The following is a 26203-nucleotide window of genomic DNA, read 5'->3' as shown; positions in this document are numbered from 1 at the left end:
AAATGGACTTTGGGCAAAATTTTTTCAAATATAGACATGTGGATCATATTTGCCCAATTACCTGAAAAAGGGTTTTAATCAATTTTCCCGTTTATACTATATTTTATACTATTAAATATGGTTAAAGTAAAATACAATGTAAATACCAACGGAAAATAATAATAATAAAGTATTTGGGAGATTTGCACGCATGGTGCTCACAAATATAAGAATTACAATGCTAATATAAAAAATTTCATTTATTACATCATATATCTATTTTTTAATTGTGCTAATTCAATCATTGCCGACCATTTCTCTCTCCCCATTGGAGAATATATATTGCCGGTCTTCGCAGATAAAACGCAGTCTTCCCTGTTGAAATCGAGAATATATGCTAATCGCTGAGTAAAAAAGTAGGAGCTTTTTTCTCTGTGAGGCAACCAAATCGACCTCTCTCTCTTCCCAAGCTCTGCTTCTGAGAAGCATGACCACAGCCGCCGCTCCTTCTCGCAAGGTCATTTCAACCTCCTCATCTTCTTCTTGCTACTTAGCATCCCTCCCTCAATCCGCCGCTCTTTTCTCTATCGTTCGATATGCTTTAAGAAATTTAGTTTCAATCGCAGCAGACCCTGAGCAAAATCGCCTGCAACCGGCTGCAGAAGGAGCTTGTGGAATGGCAGGTTAATCCCCCGGTCGGCTTCAAACACAATGTTACGGATAATCTACAAAGGTCGGCTGGGCTCCTCCCTTTTTGATCAGAGTCTTAAGCTATTGCTGGTTGTGTTGTTTGATTTGAGAGTTTGTTGTGTGTTGTTTCGTATTTGGAAGGTGGATCATCGAGGTCGTGGGCGCGGCAGGCACGCTTTATGCGAGCGAGACCTACAGGCTCCAAGTCGATTTCCCCGAACATTACCCCATGGAAGCGCCGCAGGTGATGAATTGATTGAAAGGATCTGGAATTGGTTTTTTCCCTCTTTCTTGCTGTCTCTCTTGTATTATCTGCTTACTTCTTTTATGTTTTGGGTTTTTTCAGGTTGTTTTTCTTCATCCGGCGCCCTTGCATCCGCACATTTATAGTAACGGGCATATTTGTTTAGGTAATTCTCTCTGTTATTTTATGGGATTAAGTCTTTGTTTGGCGTACTTGGTGAGTTGTCTATATTAAAGAAATGTTCTTTTCTTTGAACTATAACCTTCTCTTCTTTATGATTATATTTAGTTTATCTTACTGATTTGCAGAAAATAGGTTTAACATTTTATGCAACACTAAGCAGGAACAAATATAAAATGATGATTAATGAAGGATATCCCAAATAATTGGGATTAGGTTAATGATTTGATGATATAATTGCGTTTAGTTTTAAGACTACAAGTTAACAAATGATAAAGTTTCTTATAATTTTATAAATTTTATACATAAATTACAATACATAAATTACATGTTTCTATTTTCATTTTTATGTTTTCCTTTTGTAATGTCTTCTTTTTTTTCTCCCATTTATTTCTTTGGTTTTGAATTGTGATTTATTTGATAGAATGCTAGCTTAATCTTTCTTGAGCACATGTCAATGGAAGTTCTAAGTTTAGGAATCACTCTTCTATTTCTCATTTGTAATTAGAACTGCCAATTTTCAATGTTTTAGATTGAAGCATTAATCTTTAATCTCTTTCTATATAAAGAAGGATCAACTTTGGGTAATGATATCCCGACCTAAATTTGATTGAATTTAGGTTTCTAGAAATTAGATAAATTTTGAGATGAGTGCAATATATCATTTATAATGCTTTGGAGGTTCAAATGGTTGTTATGGTTGATGGAGAGATGGTGGAATGATTAATTTTTTATGAAGGCTAAGGAAAAGCTTAGCTAGTTCAGTGTTTCTAGACAAATTTCTAGCTAAAATTTTAATGCAGTGGATTTTAGGCTAATTGGATCGTGGGTAGGAAGTTATAAATCTCTTATATGAACCTATCATGATTGGTAGAAAATTTAGAGTAGGGGCTTTGTATGAATTGTCTTGCTTGATTTTTGGAGGGGCTTTAGTGGTTAAAAAGTGTGGGAAGACGGAGGAGATATTACAAAACAAAATTAAAGAAGTAAGGGGATTTTGTAAAGTTCACAAACCTTTGTATATTAATCCAAATGCTTATAGCACGCCAACACTTTGTATCATAAAAGTTTTGCAAGATATTAGAAGTTATTTTTCATTGCAGCAATGGGGCATAAATAACGCATGAAGCACTGTAGGGATGGAAGGAAAATTAATAAGGAAAAAACACCAAAATTCATTCAACATGACATTTCCTTTAGATATTCTAACCCATTTTCTTTCTTTAAATATTATTTAGACAAGCATTATGTTTTAACTTCTTAAATTATCAAGGTTTCTTTTTGCTGGCTTTCATTCTTATTTTTTTCACTCGTTGCATTGGTCACAACTTCTCACATTTTCCGTGCTGACTTGATTTATTTCCTATGAAACTAATTTCTTCTTCTTAACTTGCATTCTGCATGTGAAGGCTCCCCATTTTATCCAAGGCATGCCTCTACAATTGGCCAAGCGGTAATTTAATGATTGGAAGATTTACATACATGCCACAATTTCACTTGAGAGCATCGTCCATAAATCTGAGGATAAAAGTTAAATTGTAGCTTACCTGATGGAAAATTTTTTTAATCTTTGGTAGAATGAAGCTTGGCAAATTTCAAATAAAATGCATTTTCAAATTTTGAGCTGAACCCTGATATGGCAAACTTGTTGCAAGAACACAGTGAAACTTATATGTTACTTATTTCTCAGGAAGTCTTAAGGTAAAACAATAAATGGGAAGGGATGAGGTATAGGGTGGGAGTGGTGTTGATGGAGAATATTATGACTTAAGCTGTTTTTTAAATGTGTATTTTGTCAAAAAGGAACAATCGTATGAATGATAATGTTATGGAATCCTTTGTATTCTATGTGTTTCTTGAATCTAAAATCTCAGTGGCATTGAATTTTTAATAAATTGGTTTTAAAGTAGGGCATTCTTGTTAAAGCATGGTTGCTGTTTTTTAGTTGAACAAATATCTTTTTTGATTCAAGATTTCCTTATTTTAAGAAGCATGTTTTCTTAGCCTAGGCATCTATTTAAAATAGTCAATTTTGAATGTCCTCTGCTTTTCTTCCGGTGGTTTACTAATTAAAGATGATTTTTCTACGCTTTTCTCCATCTAAAATGATTAATATAACAATAAAATCTGAGTTGGTAGGATATTATGAAATGATGGCTACCTCCATTACCATTTGCAAGTTGCCCTACATTAGCCTGTTATATTATTAAATGATAATGTTTTGGGTTAATCACAATTATTGTTAGAATCTTAGATTCTAATTCTATGAATTAAAAACATTATGAATGATATAGGGATATGACGATCCTCTTTAGATCTGAACAAAAATTTCCATATGGATATGAGGATGCTAAAGGTTCACACTACATACTTTTTTATAAAGAATTGCAAATGTGGAAGCAGCGAGTTTAACTATCAAATAATGGTGTTGCTTTAGAAAAAGGAGGTAATGGAGAGATAAGGTTAGATTGTTGGAAGCATTGAAGAATTCTGGAGAGAGCTAGAATCAATAAAGTTGTAGGGCCAAACAAGATCGGAATATTTGATATTTGACATCATTATAGGATGATGAATCCAATTTGTTGCGTTTTTCACTCCTTAGGACTAATGCTTTTTAACTGGGAGCTAAGAGAGTAAGAGATAAAAATAGCAACTTAGTGCTTTTGTGTGATTTGTTTTTTTTTAATTGAAGCTTGTATACAAGATGACTAAATAATGAGATCAATCATGAAAATACATTGGAACTCTCAATTTGGTAATTTTGTTCATTTATTATGGAATTCTTCGTATACCTGTTGTTTCTTAAACCTAAATCTTTGTGGCATGAGATTTCTTATGCATTGGTTTCAGAGTAGGATCTTCTTGTTAAAGGTTGTTAGTTTTTATGGATTCCCTTTTGATATAATGCATTTGTCCAAGATTATCTCATTTTTTTTTATGCATGGTTTTTGTTTTTCCTTGTAGCTTCAACAAATCCCATGCTTTTTAAGTTTACATGATAGGCGAGGATAAGGCCTAAACAATTGTTGAGTGTGCCAAGCCAATTGCTTGATGAAAATAAAAAAAATCTGCCCACGCATCTATCTTAAATAGTTAATGTTGAAAATATTTTACTTTTCATTCAAAAGCTTGCTAATGAAAGAAGAATTTTTTAACGCTTTCTTCCAATAAAATGATTGATTCAACTACAATAATCACTGGGTAGTTACAGCATTATGAATTGATGACTACCTCCAAGCTAGTATGTCTTTTCTTACCAACCACAATTTGCACCGCCATAGCTTATTATATTATTAGATAATACTGTTTTGGGTTAATCTCAATTATTATTAGAATTTTGAACTCTAATTCCAGTGAAGTGAAATATTATGAACGATATACACTTGAGATATGATGATAAACTCGTAGTCCTTGGCTAACATTGCCATAAAGATATGCAGGATGCTAAAGGTTCACACTACACATTTTCCTAGAAAGAATTGCACATGATGGAGGTGATATGTTTTATTTTCAAGAAATGTTGTTGGTTCAAAAAAGTTTATTAGTTGATGGTGATGGTTAAAAAAATAGATATCTTCGATGCTTATTTCCCATATTTGGCAGTTTGGGAAATGGTTAGAAATGGAGAGATCTGATTGTGTTACTAACTGATTGTGATGGTTCATGAGAGAAAAAAACAATGAAGATGATGGAGAGATAAAGTTAGATTAGTTGGTGGTGATTTTGGAGACTATTGGAAGTGCTGAAGAACAATAGAGAGAGCTACAATTTCTGTTGTCGTATAGAATGCTTGGCCAAGTAGGATCTGAATATCTGACATTTCACACTTTTATTGGATGATGAATACCTTTTGTTGGTTTTTTTATTCCTTTGGAGTAATTCTTTAAATCGAAAATTTAGAGACTGAGGGTTAAAAATATTAACATAGAACATCTTGTGATTTGTGATTTTTTTATTGAATATTATATGCTATATGACTAACTATTGAACTCAGTCGTGAAAATATCTTGATACTCTTGATTAGATATTGATCAAATTGAACAACTAAGTTCTGAATTTATCAGAATATCTTGACTGAATTCTAATTAGTGCAACATATATTTTAATCTTGTCATCTTAACTATGATAACTTTTATAACCTATTTATGGTTTTTCAATATGGACTTCAAAATACTCATAAGTTTTGTATTTAGAAACTCAATGATTTTCAGTAGTTAGATTAGATAGTGCACCTCTCATAGATTTCTCATTCATTAAATTTTTTTATAATCTTGATTCAAGAATTTATTGTACTTGATTCAAGAATTATTGTATAAAAAATTATCTTAATATATTAGAATTAAATGAAAATATGACACTCAATAGGACACGATGGAGAAAAGGGATTCATGTTGCGGACCCCACTTAGAGGGATAAAGGTTTGTTGTTGTCATTGTTTTTACTTGATTCATAACTTTGTTTGGGTATAAGTTTTCCTACTTAATTACTTCTTCCAATTACATTAGATAAACTATTGATTAAGGATGTTTAGAGGCTTTATTTATTTGATTATGTGTGGATGGCTTCTTATTTTAGTGTAAAGCATACCATTTCTTCATACTAAAATCCGATGGTTTTGTCAATAAAGTTTATCAATAAACTCCAATATGGTAGTCAGAATAATTAAGATGATTGTGAGAAGTAAGCCTTTTGTTGGGCTTTTGATTTGATCTGGAGACTTTGTTAAGAACCATATGTTTAATCGGATTAAAGCAGAAGTGGAAAATCAGATTAAAAATCGTGAGAACCATGCCTCTTATTCTTCTGTCGCTGCCTTACTCTCCCCTCGCTCTCACTCCTGGCGCTCACTTCTACTTCAAACCAACCCTAATTGTTTGAAAAAAAAGGAAATTTATCACAGTTACTATTACACTTTTGTAGTCGTTTTGGAAACTGAGAACGATTTAATTGGAAAGAAAAAAAAAAGCATATATGTCTAGTTTATTATTAGCTGGGAGAAATTTTTGGCGATTTACATACCACAAAATTCTTATATATTTACCTATCTAGCACCTGAATCTTTATGCTTACTTTTATAACTCCCTGATGCCTAACTCAAATCAAAACATATGTATAAAATATATTTTAGTTTAGATATGTTGATGTTATTAGTATTTTTAATGTGATTTAGAGGTTGAGGTATTGTTTTTATATAAGTAAATATAATGCTTTAAGTATTAGATATAAAAAATATATGGCATGCTTATAAATCCCGTTTTGTTGTTCAGGATTGGGCTAAATCAAGAAACTGCATTTTAAGTACTAAATTTTTTATGTTCTGGTGATATATTTTTGTTAAATAATGGGACTATCTATGCTACATTATCGATTGAAAGAAGAGGTTTTCTATAACTGGAACTAAGATGGGTTGATATATTATGTAGAGTTGCAAGGGGACTCTTAGTGGAAACTTGGAATAAATCCAGTACTTTGAAAGAGGGGGTGAATGGAAGTGAAACCATGAAAGTAAAAGAAGAATTTAAGTAGTGCTAAACACTTTATGCAAAACAGTCCAATACTTTTGTGAGCAAAGAGTAGAGAAAGGACAATGTGTTAGGATTGTTCTTCATTTTTATATGGGAAAATAAAACATACTTTTGAAATTAAGTATCTGTATGGTTTAGATAGTAATGTGGAAAGATGTTTGATGTTGTTTGGAAGTTCAGTTGTAATGACTCTCAGTTTTTGAAATATTACCCTCAAGCATTGATATCAATCCAAAAATAAAATAAAGTGCCAATATAATAACCCCTTCAAGCATATAGCTAAGGGTAGATTGTTCTTAAAAATCTTAAGTGTTTCAAAGGAAAACTTGTAGGTCTTTTATTGCAAAAAATTTTACTTATGTTTATCAAACTTTTGAAAAAATCTCTATATGTTCATCTTAAAAACTCATATGAAACATGCCTTGACATTGAGGGCTAAGGCTAAAATTTTATATGAACCTAATCATATCTAATCTAAATTTTATGGACTCGATGCAATTTACCATCAGTGCCATGAAGTAGATTGTAATGAAGATGTTTGAATGTTGGGATTGTATCATTTGAATTTTCTTTTCTTTTTTTTCTTTCTTTTGTTATAGGTTTACGATGATCAGTAGCCACTGACAATTGGTTTGTTGGTAAGGAGAAAGGTTCGATTCCATTTTTATTGGCTTGCCTCTTAGAAAAGCACACCGCAATGCCAAAAATTTAGGAGCAAGTGTTTTCATTTCAATATTGTCGGTTAACTTTTTTTTTAGAAAATAAAATTTAGTTTAATATGTATATAATTTTAATTTTTGAAAATAGTGTTTTAATTTTGAAAAATTTGAGACCGAACAAATCTTATACGTCTAGTAGACACCACAAGTAATGCGGCGCATCGAGAGATGAGCATACTACTTGACAACAGATTCAGTTATATAAACTACATGATTTATTTCATCTGTTTGATCTGCGAACATTTTATATGTGACTGTCGAGTTCCTCAGCCTAATATAAATATTAGATAGAGTTTATTTTACCTGGGTTCTTAAGTGCCCTATAAGGGCAAATTCTATAGTTAATTACATCTCAAATGACCAAAATCACTTAAGAAAGCTCTCGATAATGATCAGATGTACTAGTCTTCAAGAATTTAATATTTAGGTTTTCAAGGTAGGACATGGAAATTCAATTGAGAGTGACTCAAGTAGGAACAGTTGATTTGGGAGTTCAAAGGAGGGAAGCGTAAAGAATGTTAGTGACTTCCCAAATTATCATATTGTTTGGCTGCATATCTTAAAGTGATATTATTTAAATGTTTATTCCTGCCAATTGTATTATTTAGGGCTTACACTTGTATGATACCCAATCATGCAAACGATCTAGAAAGATAGGAGAGTTTACGTAGTACCGAACGACAACCTCAGAACCTAAAGAGAGTAGGACTTATGCTGCACAACATGGTCATGCAGGTGCCTAAAGAGTGTTTGAGCTTTCAAATTTGAAGGAGGTAGAATCCCCGTACCGACCCTGGAATTTGAATTTGAAGGAATTAGAAGTTTTAACATCCATTAAAGGTGGTCTTACTCCTATCCTCAGAATTTGATTTCCTTTTTGAATTTGTGGAAGATTTGTAGAATTTGTGTGGGTTGTGGGAAATTTATGGGAGTTTATAAGATTTGTGTGATTTATGAGAGTTTGTGGAGAGTTGTGGAATATGTGTGGAATTTAAAGGAATCAAAATCTCTGCACTGACCCCGAAATTTGAATTTGAAGGAATCAGAAGGTTTAACATCCATCAAATGGGGTCTTACTCCTATCCTCGGAATTTGATTTGATTTTTGAATTTGAAGGAAAACCTTAACATCCATTTAGGAGGCTTTACATCCAAGCTAAGAGGCAAGAAAGAGTCGAAAGTCATAAAATTTATTGAATGGTGTCTTACTCCACTCCACAAAAATTTGAATTTATGGATTTATAGGAAATTTGTGGAATTCTTATGGAACTTGTGGAATTTAGGGGAGTTGTGGAAAATGTCTGTAGGAAGAAATCAAATTAAGAAGGAATGCCAATGGAATCACATCCATCTCGATTCGATCGAAGAAAATGTCTGTGTGAAAGGAAGTGCAGTTCCATATCAACGAAACCAGCCAACCCTCATTGACATCGGATAGAAGGCAAAGAAGAGCGCGGTTTTATGTAGATAAAGCCAACTAATCTCATCCACGCAAGAAAGAGGACCCAGAGTTCCTGTGGAAGGAAACTTTGGGCTGAGAGAAGTGACGCTAGTGATGAGCCGAGAAGACTCAACTTGACCAGGTCAAAATTGAAGTTTGAAATTTTTATTTTAATTTTGATTTTTTTTAATTGTTTTGATGTGAATTTATTTCTCTTGTTATGGTTTGATGTTATTATTGTTTAAGTTTTGTGAGTTTTCTTTTGTTGGATTTTTTTTTTAGAATATGGATTTAGTTTTAGACAAGTGTTGCACCCATGTTTCGAAGGACGGGCTTTGTCTTTGAAACACCACGATGCATAGTACTTCTTGAGGTACCATCCACTGACCGGGGGCACATGTGAAAATAACCAATTCTTTAAGGTACTATCGGAACTATATTCTTTCAAGTACACATAAAGATATGTTATCTCTAAGGACATCACAACTCGAAAGGCTGCAACTTTGTAGCTTCATTGTGGTTGTCATCCTTTCTTTATCAATTTATATCTCCAAGTGGAATGAAATTGCCACATTTTAAAATTCCGGAACAAAAGTAAGCTTTTGGATTTAGCATGTAGCCTAATCATGCATAATTGGATGTTATTTTGGTTATGCTATAGTCTACAAACATGCTACTTAGGAATTTGGTGAGACACTTGTTGGTATGAAGGATTTATGCATTGTTTTGGGGTGATTTCGTTGGTTGCCTTTAGGTGATTTGTACACTTCTCATTTACTCTCTCTCTCTCTCTCTTTCCTCATCATCCAAATAAATAGATGTCTAATGAGTGGAGAAAGGTTCAATTGGTTTTTATATTCAAGAATAGAGCGGATGCATACACCATTGTGCAAATTATAGATGAATTAAATTAATGATATATATTAAAGTTATGGGAGAGTATAACTACACATAGGTTACGATGTGAAACAAAAATATCTCCAATTATGTTTGGATTCATGTGGGGCAAGTTTACTTTGGAAGCTATATATTTATGAATAGGTTTGATGGAGAAGTAAAGAGAATAAAGAGAATCTACATAATACTTTTGTTAATTTAGAGAAAAAATTATGATAATACAAATAAGTAAGACAGACCGAAATGGTCCTTCCTACAATCCTTAAGTACGGGCCGCATGAGCGTCAGTGGGTTTCAAATTTTGAACCTCTTTTATTTTGGAAATTGATTGTGAAGCTGCACAGGGTTTTGCATTGTCCCCGGCGAAGCTGCAGGAGGGCCTATAACCCTTATGGGTTTTTGTGCACTAACAAACTTGTCTGTCGTAAGCCTATGGGTATCAATGCCCAAATAAGCGAGTGTTCTCAGGCTCATAATATTGATAGAAGCACCTAGGCCAATAGGCACCCACGAGAGTGCGGTGCTGTTAACATTCACTGAGATGTATAATGATCAGTTATGTTCAATTGTTCCCAACAACATATCATCACCAGGACGTGAACTTGGCCTGTCCTTCCAATGTATAAGCCTCAGTTGAGCTAAGGAGATCTCGCGATCGGGAGGAGCCGAGCTCGGTCACATAATTCCTCTTCTCTATTCTTCTTCTTAATCAGTGAATTTTATTCTGAAAATGTGTATATGACTGGTGATAATGATAATATATAATATAACAATATTTTATAAAATGATTATATCCAAGTAATAATAATAATAATAATAATAATAATACCAATAACAATATATTATAGTATATAATAGTATATAATAATAACATATAAGTGATAATATGTAAATAATAATACTAATAACATATAAGTAAAAAAAAAGTAATAATGATAATAATATGTATGTATAATAATGAATAATAATAACGATAATAATGACATGTATACATATATAAATAGTAATAATAATATATATATAATACTTAACCATAAGAGTGACAATATATAGATAATAATAATAATAAACTATAATAATAACAATCTATAATAATAATAATAATAATAATAATAATAAATAATAATAATAAATAAATAATAGTGGCAACGATGTCCAAACAAGTGAGATGGAGTTAATCAAGTATATTATAAATTGATCCAAACAAGTAAGATGGATAAATTAAGTAATTATTATTATCAAGTATTTTGACAAATCATAAAAAATGATATAATCAAGTATATTATAAATTGATCCAAACAAGTATGATGGAGTTACCTCTAAAAAAGATTCATAGAGTAGGTTTTAAGATTGGGTGAGATACTTATTAAAATTAGAGATTTATAAGAGATTCTGTGGTGATTTGCGTAACCAATCTTTTCAATAGAATTTTTAATATAAAGAGATTGGAGGGTAATCACTTTGTGCTAGGGCTATAAATGAATCAAGTTTCAACAAGCTATTCATAGCTCGACTTGATAAGAGCTTGGTTATGTTCGATTGATTTATTAATTAAATATGTTTAAAACCTTTTATAAATACTAATTAAATGAACAAGCTTGAACAACTTGTTTAATTCATTTATAAGGGATTCTATGGTAATTTTCTTAACGAATCTTTTCAATAGAATTTTTAAGTTAAAGAGCATGTAATTAATTGATTGGAGAGTAATCATTTTGTGCTAGGGCTGCGAACGAATCAATGTTCAACAAGTTATTCATAGCTCGACTTGATAATAGCTTGTTTATTGTCGTTTGATTTATTAATTAAACAAGTTTAAATCCTTTTATAAATACTATGTAATTAAATGAACAAGCTTGAGCAACTTGTTTAATTCATTTATGACCATGAGCAATATCATTTGCAGCTCGCAAATAAGTTCGATGAGCAGTTTCATTCAAGTTCATGAACAAGTTTGTGAATAAGCTCGATTTAAAGCTTACTTTTGTTAAACTAAATTATCAATTAATAATTCATAAAACAAAATAATGGTTCAAATCGTTTATTTTGTGAATTCCTTTTTTTTTCTTGTGAATTTTATGAGAGAATATGCACTTGTTTATGATAACTATGTATAAAGGGTAGTAAGTAAAGCAAATGACATATTTTGATAATTTATAATAGGCTTCATAGTTCATATTAAAGAATGATGAAATGAGATATATAGAATAACTATGGCAAGAGATTTCTTAAATTTGATTTTGATGCATGAAAAATAAAGCTAATAGCAACCTGGTTTAAGATAAAAACATCAAATAAAGATGAAAAGATAATTGTTAATTAACAGGTATAAGTAAAAAAATTGATGCGAGAGCTTCCCCGGGTCACGACATTGTAAATGCTACACTGTCGCGGACGCATTACTGTAGTTGCTACAGTTCCACGGCCCGACTCTTCTCCCATTTCCTTTTTTCGTTTTCTCCTTACATTCCTTTCCCATGATTCTTCTTTTTTTTTCCAACCTATTCTATGCATATCTTTTCTGCTTCTTTTCTTTCCTAAGCATTACCTATTCTATTTACAAATTTCCATTATATGTGTTTTTGAGTGCTTTAAGAGGTAAATTTGGATGAGTGTAGATTTCTGAGTGCTGCCTTTGAGGTGTTCTTCCCCTTAGAATTGTACCAGATGACGAGTATTTCGGCTATAACTCGTCCGAGGTGGTGACCGTCTCCAAAGGTTCGAGCGGTGCTCCGGCTATAGCTCGACCCCAAAAAAATATTTATTTTGCCGCGACTTCTTCTAGCCGCTGCTTCCAGTAAACGCAAACCATCCTCTCTGTTGCTGTCTAGATCCTTCCATCCACCTTCAAGCTGCTGTCCAGTATTTAGGCTGTTGTCCAGGCCCCATCATCCTCCTTCAAGCTACTATCCAGATCCCGTCATCCCGCTTCCATTACCATCTTGCCTTCTGGTTGTTGTTTAGTTCACTCCATCCCTCTTCAAGTTACTGCCTAGCATTCTGGTTGTTGTGCAGATCACGCCATCCTTCTTTTGGTTGCTATACAGCTATCGACGACCCTCCTACCTCCTGTCCCGACTTACAACCGTTGGTTTTCCACCTCCAGAACCGCAACCACCCCGTTGTCAGCATGACATACACTCACCTTCTCTCCTCCGAACTTTTCGCCATCTAGAGAGGGTTGTTTTTGTCTTGTGTTATTTCTTTTTTCTTATTTTTTCCTTTATTATTGTTGTTTATTGTTTACATGTGTTGTTGTTTATTTCATGTTTACAAGAGTTTCATTAGTACCCTTTTGAATTCAGTAATAATAATTGTGATTTTCATGGTGGTTTGAGCTTCATCCGGTATCATTTAGTATCAGAGCTAACCCAACCTTAGTCGTATCCTAGGATTCCCTAGCAACTGCCCCCACCCAAGCCACCTCCACCAAAAATTCTTGTCCTAAAAGCTTTGACTGAGGTCGAAGCTCCCCCGACCCCAGAAGATTGACGCGGGAGCTTCCTTGGGTTGCGGTGCTGACAATTTCGTGGACATGGTGTTATAGCTGCTTCAATATTGCGGCTCAACCTTTCTTCCTTTTTCTTTTTCGTTTCCCTTTATTTTATTTTTTTCATTTCCCTCCCTTTTTCATTTCTTTTCCATGATTCTTCTATTTTATTTAGTACCTATTCTATGCCTTTCTTTTTTATTTCTATTCTTTCCTAAGCATTACATATTCTATTTACAAATTTCCATTATATATGTGTTGTTGAGTGCTTTAGGAGGCGGTTTGGATGAGTGCAGGTTTTTGAGTGTTGCCATTGAGAAATTCTTCCCCTCAGGGGGATGTACCCGATGATGAGAAGGTGTTTCTACTGTAACTTGTTCGAGGTGGTGACCTTCTCCAAGGGTTCGGGTGATGTGTCGGCTATAACTTAACCATGACGAGACATTTATCCTTTCGTGACCCATTCTGGCGCTGCTTCTAGCAGTCGCAAACCATCCTCCTGCTACTGTCATGATTCTGCCTTCCGGCTGCTGTCCAACATAACGGCTGTTGTTTAGACTCTGACATCCTCCTTCAGGCTGATTTCCAGATCCCTTCATCCCGCTTCTGTTGTTGTACAGCTTTCCGGCTGCTGTCCACATCGTGCCATCCCTCTTTAGGTTGCTGCCCAGCATTTTAACTGTTGTCCAGACCATGCCATCATCCTTCCAACTGCTGTCCAGACTATCGGCGACCCCTCCTACCTGCTGCCCTGACTTCCAGCTGTTGGTTTTCTACCACGAGAACCGCAACCACCCCACCGCTAGCATTGCCGACTCTCACCTCCTGTTCTCTAAACTTGTCGCCATCTAGAGAGGGCTACTTCTGTCCTGTGTTATTTCATTTGTTTTATTTCTGCTTTCATTATTGTTGTTTACTATTTACATGTTTTGTCATTTATTTCATGTTCGTAAGAGTCTCATTTGTACTCTTTTGGATTCTGTAATAATAATTGTGCTTTTCATGGTGGTTTAAGCTTCCTCTAGTATCAAAAATTATTTTGAAAAAACATAAAAATGATATAATTAAGTATATTATAAATCGATCCAAACAAATATGATGGAGTTACCTCGAAAAAAGATTCATAGAGAAGGTTTTAGGTCCCGGTGAGACACTTATTAAAATTTAGAGATTTATAAGGGATTCTATAATGATTTGCTTAACAAATACGTTCAATAAAATTTTGAAGATAAAGAGCATATAATTAGAGGGTAGTCATTTTGTGCTAGAGCTGCAAATGAATTGAGGTTCAACAAACTATTCGTAGCTCGACTTGTAGCTCGACTTGATAAGAGCTTGTTTATGTTTGTTTGATTTATTAATTAAACAAGTTTAAATTCTTTTATAAATAATGTGTAATTAAATGAACAAGCTTGAGTAAATTGTTTAAGTCATTTATGATCACGTACAATATCATTTACAACTCATGAACAAGCTTGATGGGTTGTTTCATTAAAGTTCATGAACAAGCTTGTGAATAAGCTCGATTTAAAGCTTGCTTTTGTTAAGTTAAATTATTAATTAATAATTCATAAAATAAAATAAAAGCTCTTTTGTTTTGTTTTTCATTTAGTGTGCAAGTTTGTTTGTATGTTTGTTTTAGTTGTTCATTTAGTAGCTCATTCCTAAAAGCTCATTTGTTTGTTTTTGTAAGTTCATAAGTAGCTCATTTAGAAGCTCGATAGGGCTCTTTTAGTTAGAAAATGAGTAACTCGTTAGAATTGCTCATTAATTTGCTATGCAAGGCTCGTTTACTTAGAAAAAAGTTGCTCGATAGTACTAATTGTTAATTTACTCAATAAAGCTTATTTAGTTAAAAGTCAAGTAGTTTGATAATATTATACGATGAGTTGCTTGATAATGGCCCGATTATATTTACATGAATCTAATACGAACTAGGCTCAAAACAAGCTCCAACAGTCTAAATGATAAATGAACCAAGTTTGAACACAAACACGGAAGCTTGATTCAAGCTTGAGCTGAGTTCAAGCTCGAGTTTTACAAACGACCTCAAGCTTGAATTGATTTTTTTGCAACCCTATCTTGTGCCAATATTTATGAAGAAAGATGATACTGAAGATTGTGCTAAATACATGGAATCAAATTTATGAATCAAACGATGAAGTATGGGAGAGTAATTGAACTTAGAATTAGAAAAATTACATCAGTTTCTGAGAACTAGTTTAAATTCATGCCAAAAAGATTTCACTATAGAAGTGATTTTTGTGTTAAGATAATTGATAGAGAAGTGTTGATGATAAATAAATCATTTTCCTATATTTTTTTATTGAACATGAGATGACATATGATTGAGCATTAATAGATTTGATTTGGTGTGTTGTAATTCAAAACTATGTCATATATTAGTTATTGTTATTAAAGTTATATATGATGGTACCCTGATTAGCATTAGGAATATTTACGGAGTAACAAAAAGTTTCAATTATCATAGATTTATATTAAGTATCATCATTTAGTCATGTTATTTGTATTGATCATGAAGATGCTTACAAAGAATATTCGAAGCAAGGTGCTTTGGTGTATATTTTTTACAAATGATGCAATTCTAACTAGTTTGACGTCCATTGAAATAAGTGAAAATTGGAAAGTGAAGGAACTGATAAGAAGTGGAGGTCATATTATTAATTGAGCAAAGATTGAGTCTATGATGAGTAATTTTAATGGATTTAGTGAAACAGTTTTTATTTAATATCATTAGAAATAAATTCATATTTAAATGTAATAGAATTATGCATCTTTGATCAATTATATGTAAGTCAAATTGAGATATATATATATATCTTTTTAATTCTATATTTTAAATCTTATTATTAAATAGATAAGTTCCCTGGGAGTTGCGAGATATGGCATGAAGTTTGATTTCATAAAACTTCTATTAGACTGATTATGTTGTCTCTATATGAATAATGGGCTGTAAAAAGATCATTAATATCTAAATTAACTATGATAAAAATGAGCATTAAGATATCAGAGAAAAATTAAGAAGATAAATTGAGGGGTAAATTATATTGGAGAAAAAGTTTTTATGAGATTTATTGAAGATTTGTTGATTGAATTCGATCCTGGTAATTTGGACATGCCCAATTAGAGATTGAAATATACCCGTTGAACTAGTCGATATATTTAGTGTTATATGATTACAAAGCAAAGAAAAGCTAAGATTAAGGCAATATTGATAAGCATTCAAATTAATTTGCGAAGAATAAATTTAAGACCTTTTGACATCATTCAATAGGAACAAGTGAAAATGAGGATTCATAATACCAGTTTATATTTGTGATAAGATTTTTTATGATGTTGATGATCATAACAATCATATTACGTGTATATCCAGATAAACACTGTTTTGGATTCAGCTGCTCAGCTTCTTTATCCTGTAGTACCAACTGGAAATTCATTATCATTATTTGGAATGTTAGAAAAGCCTGCATTTGAAAGTTGACTTCAATACAGAACAATTATTTTTGTTCCAAAACGAAGAACATATAAACAACTTTGTAATGTCAGTATAATTCTTTTATCTTATCCAATGAGCATCAGTAACAATTGAACTGTTTGCATCCAGCATGCAACCGAATATGGAATATTTACTACAGAAAACTTATTTAAGAAAGATGTCAAATAGCCCCCTGATTCTTTGTAGGGGGCAATTTAGTCTTAGAGTCCATAAAAGTGTCAATTTAGTCTCCCACTCCTTTAATGTATTGAAATAGTCCTTGGTGAGGATTATTTTAGTCCCTATTAAAACGATGGTGATTAATTTACGAATTTTATAAAATCTGAGACATAGGGCCTGTTTGCGCTAGCTTTTTGCTTTTCTTGCATTTCAGACTGCTACCACAACTCCATTTATGGAACTGGTATCTTAACACTTTCTAGAAATTGTTGTCATGGAAGCTACCTCTTTCAACTTAATGTGTTAAAGTGTGGTGGCTGCGAGAAAGTTGCTTCTCCGTAACATCTTTGCAATTACCTTTTTAAAAAGCTACAACCATCCCCAGCAGACACTAAAATGACTCGTTGGGAATTGTCAGGGGACTATCTTGGCACATTACTCAGAACTTATTTTAACCACATTATTAGCATTCCTTTAATAGTCCACAATACAGATTTCATTGTAACTGGGTAATTTGTATTAAAATTTTAATCATTACAAGTTTTATATAATTTTACTATTCATTTGGCAGATATTTTATATGATTCATGGTCTCCGGCAATGACTGTAAGCTCTGTCTGCATCAGCATTCTATCCATGCTATCAAGCTCTACCATTAAGGTATCAATTTCTATCCATGCTTTAATAATTTTCCTATAGTACATTTTGTTCAAATCACACTTAGGGAGACATATGGGGCAGTGCACATCCATTTGGCTATTAATTTTTTTAGATAATTACATACAGACCACCCAAGTTATTGATATTTATAAATTAATCACCCTACTAATTTTTTTGAACCACCGAACTGATGTTTTTACACGTGCCACGATCAAACTATTAAAAATTTCATAAAAATGGAAAATATGGGTTGGGATTTTATCATGAATTTTGATATTTGAATGAATTTGAAAATTGGATGAAAGGTGGTTGATTTGTAAATAACAAGTTTCGGGTGTTCTGCATGCGCAATTGCTTTTGAGATTAAGATCTATGAAATTATGATAAATATTAAAAACTTATTTAGCATTACATTTCTACTATTTATTATTATCATTGTCACATGTTTTGTTGTTTTTAGCAACGCCCTGCTGACAATGATCGCTATGTGAAGAACTGCAAGAATGGCAAATCTCCGAAGGAGACGAGGTGGTGGTTTCATGATGATAAAGTATAAACTGCAATTGATACTCATTGGAGGGGTTTGCGTCATAATTTGAAATTTCTTAATGTCATATTTGTAAAGTGAATCATAATTGCTGTTTTCATCTATAATGAACCAATGGTTAATTATGCCATCCATAACTTTTTCTTGCTAAACATATATATCTTGTTTAATCTTTGAGTTGATCTTATGTTAATGATAAATTATTAAAGGGGCATGTACATACATACAAGATACCACCCAATTTTTTTCTATTTACATATCTGACATCGAAATTTTACTTTTAATATTTATATCACATCAAATATATTTATATAAAAAAATTGTTATTTGACAGACTCAAATGCTGATTTTTCATGTGCTAGGCCCTACGATGAGAGTCCGCGTCATGTGCCTAAATATTTGAGAACTCAACGTTACTGGGGATTGAACTCATGACCTGAGGAGACTTATAGCGAATATCGCCAACTCATCGTCATTATTATTAATATTATTAAGAATACAAATTTTTATTTTTCTATATTTATACCGATCAAATCTTTCATATCATAAAAAAATAAAACAACATCAATTTTAAGAAATAATATATATATATATATATATATATACTTCAAAAAAAATTAAATACATCTTTTAATGGGGTATATGTAAAAATAAAAAATTAGTAGTTAGACAGATATATAAAGCTTTAGTTCAGCTGCATTCTAATCCTAGAGATTATCTTCGTAATGGACTCAATGCCTATATAATTATATATCAAACATAAAAAATTTTAATTTTTGCATATATTTCACCTTGCCTAAGGATGTACAGATATATTTCACTTAAAAAAGTGATATTTTTAAGTGATATGAAAATTTTGAGTGGTGGAAATATAAAAATCAAAATTTCAATGTCCCATATTTAAATGAATGGAGTGGTATGTATGTAAATGCCCCTTTTCATAAATACCCATCCAACTTAAAAAATAGAATTAAATTTAAAAAGATAACTCAAATTTATAATTTCTAAGATAAAAAAAAACTTTAATTTTTAAACTTTACTTTTGCATAAAAAAGATGGCATACATGTAAACATTAAAGATTTTGGTTTTTTTTTACATAACAAAATTTTATTTTTGCATAATAAGTTTATATATCATACATATTTTTTACATATATGCCAAGTTATCTAGTCATATAAATATATAGTTTATTTTAAAAAAGTTAAATAATAATATTTTTTGTATGATAAGAAAATGGCCTTCTCTGTTGCACTCTCTTTTTCCGCACTCTCTTTTTCGCACTCTCTTTTTCCGCTTCTTCGTGGCCTTCTCTCCGTTCTCTTCTCTGTTGCAGTCACTTGAGCTGTTCTTAGCGGCTCATGTCATCTCCTCTCCTCCATCCTGCTTGCTTCTCTTCATTATCTCACCCCTACTTTCCTCACAGCGCCGCCGGCTCCTCAGTCGCGCTTCTTTCCCAGGTCGGATACCGCCATGCGTCGTTTCTGTTCGTCCAGTGCAGGTTCTAAAACTTTCGTATTTCACTTCTTTTATTCCTTTCATTTATACTTAAAATTGCGAGTTTAAGTGCAGCTGATTTGTGTTTCTTTCTGATTATGTAGATTTTTCTACTTTCGCTAATGATTTAAGTACCTTGATGAATGATAACTCTATTGATGTTCGGCTTAACCCTAGGCTGTTTGATTTCATATATATATATATATATATTTTTAGTGTTTATTAACCAGCCATTCTCTGTAACATTGATTGTACTTCACAGGTAAAGATGTTTTAGGGTAGAAATTCATGATAACATTTAGAATTATTTTAGGTTAGATTAGAAAATGAGCCGAGTTTGAGCGAGCCCGATGTTTGTTCGTGCTTAGCTCGTTCGATCTTTTTTTTTTATTTTGAAATTGGCTTGTATTCTAAATAGCTTGTGGTTGGCGTGTTTATGTTTGGATTGAATCAAATTCATTTGTTCTGTTCAAGTTTGGGTCTTTTATAAATCGAGCTAAAAAAAATTGTTTGTGTTTGGCTCTCTTTCTTAACAAATGAATCAAACACGAGTCCCCTAGAAAGCTGAATACCAGTTGAGCTTTTTTTATAACCCTAAAAATATTCATTTCCTTCTTTTCAATTGCGAACCTTCTGCAGGAGTAAGCGTTGGGGATATGATTCCAAATGCGCTAGATGTATGATATCTATCCCCAGACAAGCAAAGACCAAAGACTCTGACTCTACTAGCCTTGAAGCATTGATCAGGGAACCACATAAGTATTTCGATCATGTTAACATTACTGTTCGTTCTGGAGATGGTGGCCATGGTGCAGTGCTTAGCATGCCAGCACAGAGAACCAATTCCAAATTACAAGGAAAGCATGAACAAGATAAAAGAAAGAAAGGCTCATTTAAAAGGGATTCAAATGGATCACTAATCGTACCAATGGGTGGGCATGGTGGGGATGTATTCCTGTATGCAGATGAAAGCACAGAAACACTTTTGGAATTTCACAAGAAGAAGAGATATAGTGCAAAGCGAGGAGGAAATGTTGACGCCATGGGCATGTTAACTTCGCTGTTACACGATGGATTTGTGGCACCATCTTTGAGAATTCCTGTTCCTGTAGGTCTGTAAATTTTATTTTCTTACTTAACATACATGCCAACCAATTCATATTTATTTACATATGTAACATCTAAACTTTACATTTATGCCACCAAATCTTTCATATTTTCAAAAAGAAAAAAAAAGATATTTCACTTCACATCTAAAATAATACTATTTTTAACTTTTAAAAAGTGAAATGTGTCTTTTCATGCATAGGTGATAGGTGAAGTGGTAATGTGTCTTTTCATGCATAGGTGAAGTGGTATGTATGTAAAAATTGAAGTTTAGGTGATAGATATGTAAATACACAAGAATTGAGTGGTATATATGTGAATTTTCCTTTTCATTTTTACTTAACAGTGAATGTGTTTGCGTAATGAAGCATTTTTCTATGTGAATTTGAAATGTTTATGATGTTTTACATTGCTCGTTCCTTTTAGTTGCTCTTAATAATGATGCAAGATGAGAGATGGCGAGGGAAAAGGAGGCCTGCTGTTGTGCTATTATTAGTAATTTTTTAGAAGAATCTAGCAAATGATACATACATACGTAAGCTCCATGCACTGATTTTTGAAAATTTTGAAAGATTGAATTGAAGGAAAAATAAATTACATTTCCTATATAGAAGCTAGTAGAGAAGAACGACTATCGTCAACAGTGCTGTGCTATTCTCTTCTGCTTGAAGCATCCGGATATTTTCATCTTATCATCCTTCCCATATCCAATACATATTAGAATTTGTTTTCCTTGACTATCTTCAAACTTTTTTCCATCTAAAAATCTTGAGTATCGAGGCAACATGTAGATTATTATGCTCATCTTTACTCAGTTGTCTGTTGTCTTTAAATTGCCAGTTTTTCCATATTTGATATTGAAGTTGTAAATATTTAGAATTCATATGAAATTGTTGCTGACTTCTTAAGACATGGCAGGTACAGTTGTGAAACGTAAAAAAGGGAAATTTATGGCTGATTTGGCATGCCCAGGTGATGAGATTCTTGTTGCAAGGGGTGGACAAGGAGGGGTTAGTTTTTGATGCCTTGTATATGAATTATCACCATGTTTTTATATTATTTATGCTTTCTGATAGTGTGCTTCCCTAATTTCAATGCTTTTCATAATTTTAAACGATTTTCTGCTTTGAATCAGTGATTCCTTTAAGAAATCAATTATTGAAAGGGGCATTTACATAAATACCACCCAATTCCTATGTGTTTGCACCTAAACTTTTATTTTTACATTTATAACACCCAAATATTTCATATCACATCACAAATACCACCATTTTAAATTTTAAAGTGTGAAATGCGCATTTTCATGCATAGGTAAGGCGGTATGTATGTGAAAATGGAAGTTTGTATTAGATATATAAATATATAGGAATTGAGTGGTATGTATGTAAATCTCCCTTATTGAATACTCGCCTATTTGAATCACTCTGGATCATGATACTCAAACCGTAAAATTGCTCTTCGTGTGTCTTTAGACTCATGAAGTTATTCGTTTCATGATAAGCATAGGAGCAAGCATCAATCCAGTAATTGTAACATAAGGAATTTAGCAGAACTGAAGGCTTAGTTCAAACCAAAGGCTCTAAAGAGTAAAGTATAGATGACTAGAAAAATACACTGTGGAAGCCAAATTCAATAGCAGTAACCAAACACAACTCAATTCTCGAGGGATTACTCAATCCGTCACACCATAAATATGGTATGTGGGATTATCTTGAGATAGAAAATTTCTCATTTTTTATTCTTTGCACTCACTCAATGACAACTTAATTCATTATCTCCTTATATAGAGGAATAACAAGAAAGAAATAGCTATATAATAAAATAAAATAAGGTAAAAGCCATTTCACTTAAATTAAGATATGAAAAATAATTATTTTATAAGAATTTATTGAAGCAATGTGGCATTAGTTTCAACACTGTCCTTTAATTCCAAATTTCTTGGAGATCAACAAGCTCTTTTAAAACATTTAGGTAGCTTGTCGCAAATTTGTTCTTGAACTAGTTCTAAAATGAAATAGGAGATAAACCACTAAGGATGGAAACCAGACCCAAATCCTTAAGTGTCCTTTTACTGCGCATCTTCCCAAATGCATTCAATCTATTTTGAGGAATCAAACGCTTTGTTATCAACTGTAGAAGTAGCAAAATAAGCAATCAAAGAATAATCCTAATCAACATAACTCCCAACATACTTCTTTATCTTGCTCCTCCAACATGATATGAAGATTCTTGATCAAGTTGCCCTCCTTCTTCAATTATAATTTACTTCCCCTTTGAGTTAAAATGATGAACATCATAATTCTAAGGAATTTTATTAAAATAGGAAGAAAACGGGATGGAGAAGAAACACATGTCTAGATATGTAAACTTTCATTGAACAAAATCAATACTCATCTAACTCTTCCTGGACTTATCATTGCCAAGCAACTTAACTTAGCAACCATCTTGTCATGCTTAAGCAATCAGAATATGCATATAACACATTGTAAAAAATGCTTGAAGGTGAAAATAATCATGCTATAGCGAAATATGATTAACACTTATAAGTAGGGGCGTGCATGATTTAGTAAAAACTGCAAAACTGAACTGAACAGGTAAGATTTGGTTGGTTTGGCTCGGTTTCAACAATGGATTTCAGCTTTTGGTTTTTAAAACTTTAATATTTGATTTTCGGTTTTCAGTTCAATTTTAATTTTTATTTGACCGAACAAACCAAAAACCTCTAGTTTTTTAAAAAAAAGTTTATTATATTTTAATTTTATATTGAATAAACCAAAAAAATTAATTTTTTTTGTTATATGCAACATTTGATTGAAATAAATAGAGGATTCTTAAAATTAAATTGATATTGTGTAGATAAAATATTATATTTTAACTGTAATGTTTGTTCTTAGCCAAGCACTAATAAATAATCAAATTTTGTTTTGTTCATAACCAAGCCGTTTAAATCGAATTAAATTTCGATTTTATTTGATCAAAATTTAGATTGGTTTGGTTTTCCGGTTTCTGGATTTTGGTTGCAATCAATTTGACCAATTTTAAAACTGATCCAACCAAATCGACAAAATGCTCACCCCTAAAGAGGAGTTTATTAATGACATGCACTCAACCAAAAACTCACTTTTAAAATTCTTAGCTTGAAGCTTATTTCCAACTTTCTAAAAATATCAATTTTTCCTTTCAACCATAGTTATATTTTGGAGTATGAAAGCAAATAAATTTTATCCAAATTCCACACTTTATTGGATAACTTTAAAGGTCCCTAGAATAGTGTAATTTGATATCAAAGCCTAACTAGCTTCGAAGGTGGAGAAGCAACAACATTACCAGGTGACCATCACACTTTACAGAAAAAGCTCAACTCTAGAATCAAACAGTGAGAGTATCCTCAATGGAATGCCCAACGACACCCTAAATCCATGTCAGCTAAGATGTGCTTCAAGTGTCACAGTTTTGAAAAAATTGCATCCGATTGCCCAAATAGGAGGGGGGATTGAACAAAGAGTAGTTGAAAAATTAGACAATGATATAGGAGATAATGATGATGTCATACAGGAGTATCAGCTTCTAGCCCATTAGAGAGAGATGTTATTTACTCTAAGAATCCTTCAAATTAAGCCCAAGAGAGAGCAGTAGTGGCTCCATAATTTTCATACCAGTTGCACCATTAAAAGAAACGTGTATAATCTTATCATAAAAGCTAACATTTATGAGAATGCAATCTACCCAAATAATAAAAAAATTGAATGTGGCTACACAAAAGCACACTTGACCTTTTTTGTCTTGGAGACAAGTTGACATGAGGCATCCAATGGAGCTATCTATTGGAGACAAGTTCTAGGAATAAGGTGATGTAAGATGATACCTTTGGATGCTTATCACATTTTATTAGGTTGTCTTTGGCTGTACAATCATTGCACACATCATGATGCTACAAGAATACATATTCTTTCACAAAAGATGGGAAGTATGTTCTTCTCTCACCTTGGAAGTGGTCTGAGATAAAGGGATCAAGAATATGATGTCATGAACTATTTTTTTGCAAGCCTTGAGAAACGCATTAGTAAAATTAATATTGATTGTCCTAAAAGATAATGAGTTTGAGGAGCCAATACCAAACACTAGACAACTTCTAGTGTGAGGGTTGCATAATATTTTAACTACAGTTTACCTTCTGAGTTGCTACCACTAAGAGGGATTCAACATGCTATATATTTGATCCCTGGGTAAGTACTTCCAAACAGACTTATCTTTCAGATGTGCCCAATTAAGTAAGAGGAGTTGAACAAATGGGTTAAAGACTTAATGACTTGAGTTTTGGTTCGTGAGAATACTAGCTTATTTGTAATTCTAGCCCTGGTTGTGGCAATGAATGATAGATATTTATTCTACCACTCTAGAATTTGGAATGAAGCACGTGTTCCAAACTTGCCTTGAGTAGACATCAACATAAACTTTATAATGTGGTTGCCCCAAACACAACAAGATACTCATTTTGTTATTTGGTGATAGATCAATTCTAGAAGCATACAGTGAAGAAGGTGAAACCCCTCCTACCTTGGGAGAATGATGCGAACTACTTATATAATCAAACTGAGCAGTCTCTTAATCTGGGGACTTCTTGCTTGGTTCATGCTCTTTGGAGGCCTTATTCTCTAGTTTTCTGCTCTAAGGAGTATTGTATTGTCTTCCCTTTGTGAGTTGCGTGTTTGTATTTTGTTTAGGGATAAGTGATGGATCTCTCTTGGCAATCATGTCTCATCAGAACCAACATCCGTGGTTCTCTTTGCTATTTTCTGCTCCAACAATTGCCAAATGCTTCTTCTCCCCTCTCAAGCGCTACTGACCTCCCATATTATCTTTCCATTGTTATCCAGCTTCACTCTAAATGTACTTTCAATTCTACTTTCTACACCCCTTCTAGGAATCCTAGAACTGTATCAGGTTTGCATTTCAATATATCTTTATTGACTATTTTTAATTGATTTTTAAATCTTTCAATATGTTTTTGATTCATAGAAGCTCAAAGATCTCTTAGGCATTGATTCTGAAGTCAACTCCAACACTTGATCTTGAAATCATAGATTATTTTTTGCTTCTGTAAGTTATGGGATTTTTACTAATAATGTGCAGTATTCTAAAGTGGGACATTTAATTCACCGGTGATCCAGCATAGTTTGCATATTTGTATACATTTTGCATATAATTTTTATTTTTGGGTTTGATTTAAGATATTTGAGAATTCTATATGGGGCTTGAAGGTATGATTCTTTAGATTTGTGCATGAATTGACTGGCTATACTTACTGCTATTGCAATGTTAGGATGGGTGTGGGCTACTAACCTTTGATAATTGTTGACCTCATTTTCGGATGAGGTCTTCACTTCTCTTTTTAGAGCCTAGGGTCTAGCTTTAGGCTTCTCTTGTTTGACCCTCCTAGAAGACCAGTACGGAACCCACACCATTTAGAAAATTCGAGCCTCCTCGTCACTCCTTCGAGTTTCGCATGGGCGGTCCCAAATTCTCGCCATTCCGGTGCGGTGTTTAGGAACGA

The 26203-nt window shown here is 32.7% G+C and overlaps 2 protein-coding genes across 2 annotated transcripts in view; both read left to right on the top strand.

Moving 5' to 3' along the window:
* Positions 1 to 336: 336 nt before the first annotated feature.
* Positions 337 to 18255, top strand: LOC110029123 (probable ubiquitin-conjugating enzyme E2 16). The gene is made up of 6 exons (XM_020731248.1): positions 337 to 496; positions 609 to 712; positions 811 to 913; positions 1016 to 1079; positions 17412 to 17500; positions 17961 to 18255. The coding sequence occupies exons 1-6, from the start codon at positions 467 to 469 to the stop codon at positions 18054 to 18056; spliced, it is 486 nt and encodes a 161-aa protein (XP_020586907.1). The 5' UTR covers positions 337 to 466; the 3' UTR covers positions 18057 to 18255.
* A 1063-nt stretch (positions 18256 to 19318) lies between these two features.
* LOC110029132 (probable GTP-binding protein OBGC2) overlaps positions 19319 to 26203 on the top strand; it is a 30836-nt gene continuing 23951 nt past the window's right edge. Inside the window, exons 1-3 of the mRNA XM_020731267.1 lie at positions 19319 to 19546; positions 20182 to 20654; positions 21568 to 21659. Coding sequence (XP_020586926.1) covers positions 19407 to 19546; positions 20182 to 20654; positions 21568 to 21659 — 705 coding nt within the window. The 5' untranslated portion in view covers positions 19319 to 19406. The remainder of the gene's footprint in view (positions 19547 to 20181; positions 20655 to 21567; positions 21660 to 26203) is intronic.

Source organism: Phalaenopsis equestris, unplaced genomic scaffold (assembly GCF_001263595.1).
Source record: "Phalaenopsis equestris unplaced genomic scaffold, ASM126359v1 Scaffold000552, whole genome shotgun sequence".
Taxonomy (NCBI): Eukaryota; Viridiplantae; Streptophyta; class Magnoliopsida; order Asparagales; family Orchidaceae; genus Phalaenopsis; species Phalaenopsis equestris.
This window is presented reverse-complemented; position numbering and strand designations above follow the sequence as displayed.

Coding starts and splice junctions, on each gene's coding strand:
- LOC110029123 (XM_020731248.1), top strand. CDS start 467: ATGACCACAGCCGCCGCTCCTTCTCGCAAG. Junction 497..608: donor CCGCCGCTCCTTCTCGCAAG/GTCATTTCAACC, acceptor CAATCGCAGCAG/ACCCTGAGCAAAATCGCCTG. Junction 1,080..17,411: donor TAACGGGCATATTTGTTTAG/GTAATTCTCTCT, acceptor TTCATTTGGCAG/ATATTTTATATGATTCATGG.